Source organism: Otolemur garnettii, unplaced genomic scaffold (genome assembly GCF_000181295.1).
Source record: "Otolemur garnettii isolate 467f Iridium unplaced genomic scaffold, OtoGar3 scaffold00041, whole genome shotgun sequence".
Classification (NCBI taxonomy): Eukaryota; Metazoa; Chordata; class Mammalia; order Primates; family Galagidae; genus Otolemur; species Otolemur garnettii.
In genome coordinates, this window is record NW_003852436.1 from 11,437,135 (window position 1) to 11,439,165 (window position 2,031).

Below are 2,031 nucleotides of genomic sequence, written 5' to 3' on the forward strand. Positions count from 1 at the left end.
GTATTCATGAACACTCTGTGTGCCTCCGCAGTTGCCACAGCAGCATCTGCTCTGGGCTTCTCACCTTGTCGGCCCCTTTTGCTGTACCTGCCTTGCCTCTGTGCCTGCTGTGCCCCAGCCCCTGCTGCCTCCCCGTGGTCCCTGCTTGGCCCCAACTGTGCCATGTTCAGAGACACCTGGGGGGTTACTTCTCTCCTCTTTGTCACCCTGGCCACCAGCATGTCTCTGCTCACAGGGATCCTTGTGAAAAAGAGCTCCTTCATTTTCTGCTGGTGGCATCCATTTTTCCCCTGGCAGGGCTCAGATAAAGGTCCCAAAGCTGAGCCAAGCATTGGAGCAGACCTTCCTCTCAGCTTTTCCCATTCTGTTCTCCATCTTTCTTTTTTTTTTCTTGTAACCTTTTGCTTTCGTGAAACTCAGCTTATAAAAATAGATGTCACCACATCAGACATGCAGAGTTATGTGTGGTTCTTAGGGGTAGCAGTTCAAGTTTGTATGTGCCCGTGGGTGCAGTGAGGGGTAGGAACTAGGATCCCCTTACCTAGCAATGCAAGGTACTTAGTGTTCTTGAGAAATGGTTTGTTGTTGTTGTTGTTTGAGAACTGAAGGTTAGTCATTTCATACCTTGGAAGTATTATTAATGTCTTCAGTGTAAAGTATGAGGAAGAGAATCAAATCTTTCTTCCCCCTTGACTGAGGCTCTTGGCAGTGGGCCAGTAATGAACATACACTGAGGATCATTTGGGTTAGTAGGAGGTGTGGGAGATGGCTTAATGTGTATAGGCCTTAAGCATATCCTTAAAGTTGTATTTTTTATGTTTTTTATGGAAAATTTCATCTTAACTTGTTTTGCTCTGTACCACTGCTTTCTCAATCGCTGAATACAGAAACAAAAACTTTCTGGTTTATTGAAAGGTTGTGATTATTCACTTAAGAGCTCTATCTCATCTGAAATGGGCTCCTGTACATATAATGTGATACTTGGCTTTGACTATGAGTCCTTTATCTCATTTGCTCCATCCTTTTGTAAGTTAAGTAAGCCATTTAAACACTCTTTACTTTACCTATGAAGCCCACGAGTGTGCTCCAGGTGTATCAGAAAGGTTGCCCAGCTCATCCTATCTCTAGATTCATGATGTGAAAGTGCTTTTGATCACCAACCAACAGTGTCTGTGTGAAGTGAGGCCTAGTGAGCCCTACCATATTTTCTTCCTGATCACCCACCAGAGCATGAGAAGAGGTTTACACTATGGGGTGGTTGTTTGTCTCTGCCGTGCATTCATTGCCCATCATATGCTAGAGTTTCTGGGATTAGAAAAGAAAATATTGAAGCAGGCCCTTGCTTTGGTAGCATGTAATATTAAGGAGACAGATACTGAAATAATTGTGATGCAAGGTAATATGCTTCATAGAGGCCTAGGGTGTATAACTGGGGTGAAGATTAGCTCTTTTTTGGAACAGGGGGCTAGGAAGCCTTGCCAGAGAAGGTGACTTTGCAGGGTGAAAGGCATTTGCCAGGCAGAGAAAGGGGAAGCACACTCCAGGTGAAGGGTATAGTGGGAGTAATGGCATAGAGACAAAGAGGGATCATTAAGAGATGAGGTTTCTGTTAGGTAAACTGCGAAGACCCTTGTATGTGCTTCAAAGGGGTTGTTCTGTCAGAAGAAAGAAGTCCTTGACAGGTTATAAGCAAGGGTGTGATGGGCAGATTAAGAGCCGGGAGAGGATGAGTCCCGCCCTCATCATGGCTGCCCCTATTATGGTTTAGAATGTTAGCCCCAGTGATGGATGGGATGCTGTCGAGACTAACTGTGGCTCTTTCTGTCATTCTAGGTATCTGATCCCCTGCAATCACATGATGCTGAGTCAGAGGTGGGCTGTGAAGGAGAGAGACTGTTACTCTGTTTCTGCAGCCAAGCTGCTTGCCTTGACCCCTGTCTGCTGCTCCAGTGGAATCACTCTGACACTTGGAAACCAAGAGCGGGATTATATTCTCTGGTCAAAGTATACACACGAGAGTCCAGGTATGAC

The 2,031-nt window shown here is 45.5% G+C and overlaps 1 protein-coding gene across 1 annotated transcript in view; it reads left to right on the forward strand.

The window, feature by feature from the left end:
- Positions 1-2,031, forward strand: part of FAM160A1 (family with sequence similarity 160 member A1) — a 241,812-nt gene that overhangs the window by 222,879 nt on the left and 16,902 nt on the right. The window contains exon 9 of the mRNA XM_003790218.3: positions 1,834-2,024. Within this exon, the coding sequence (XP_003790266.1) occupies positions 1,834-2,024 (191 nt within the window). The remainder of the gene's footprint in view (positions 1-1,833; positions 2,025-2,031) is intronic.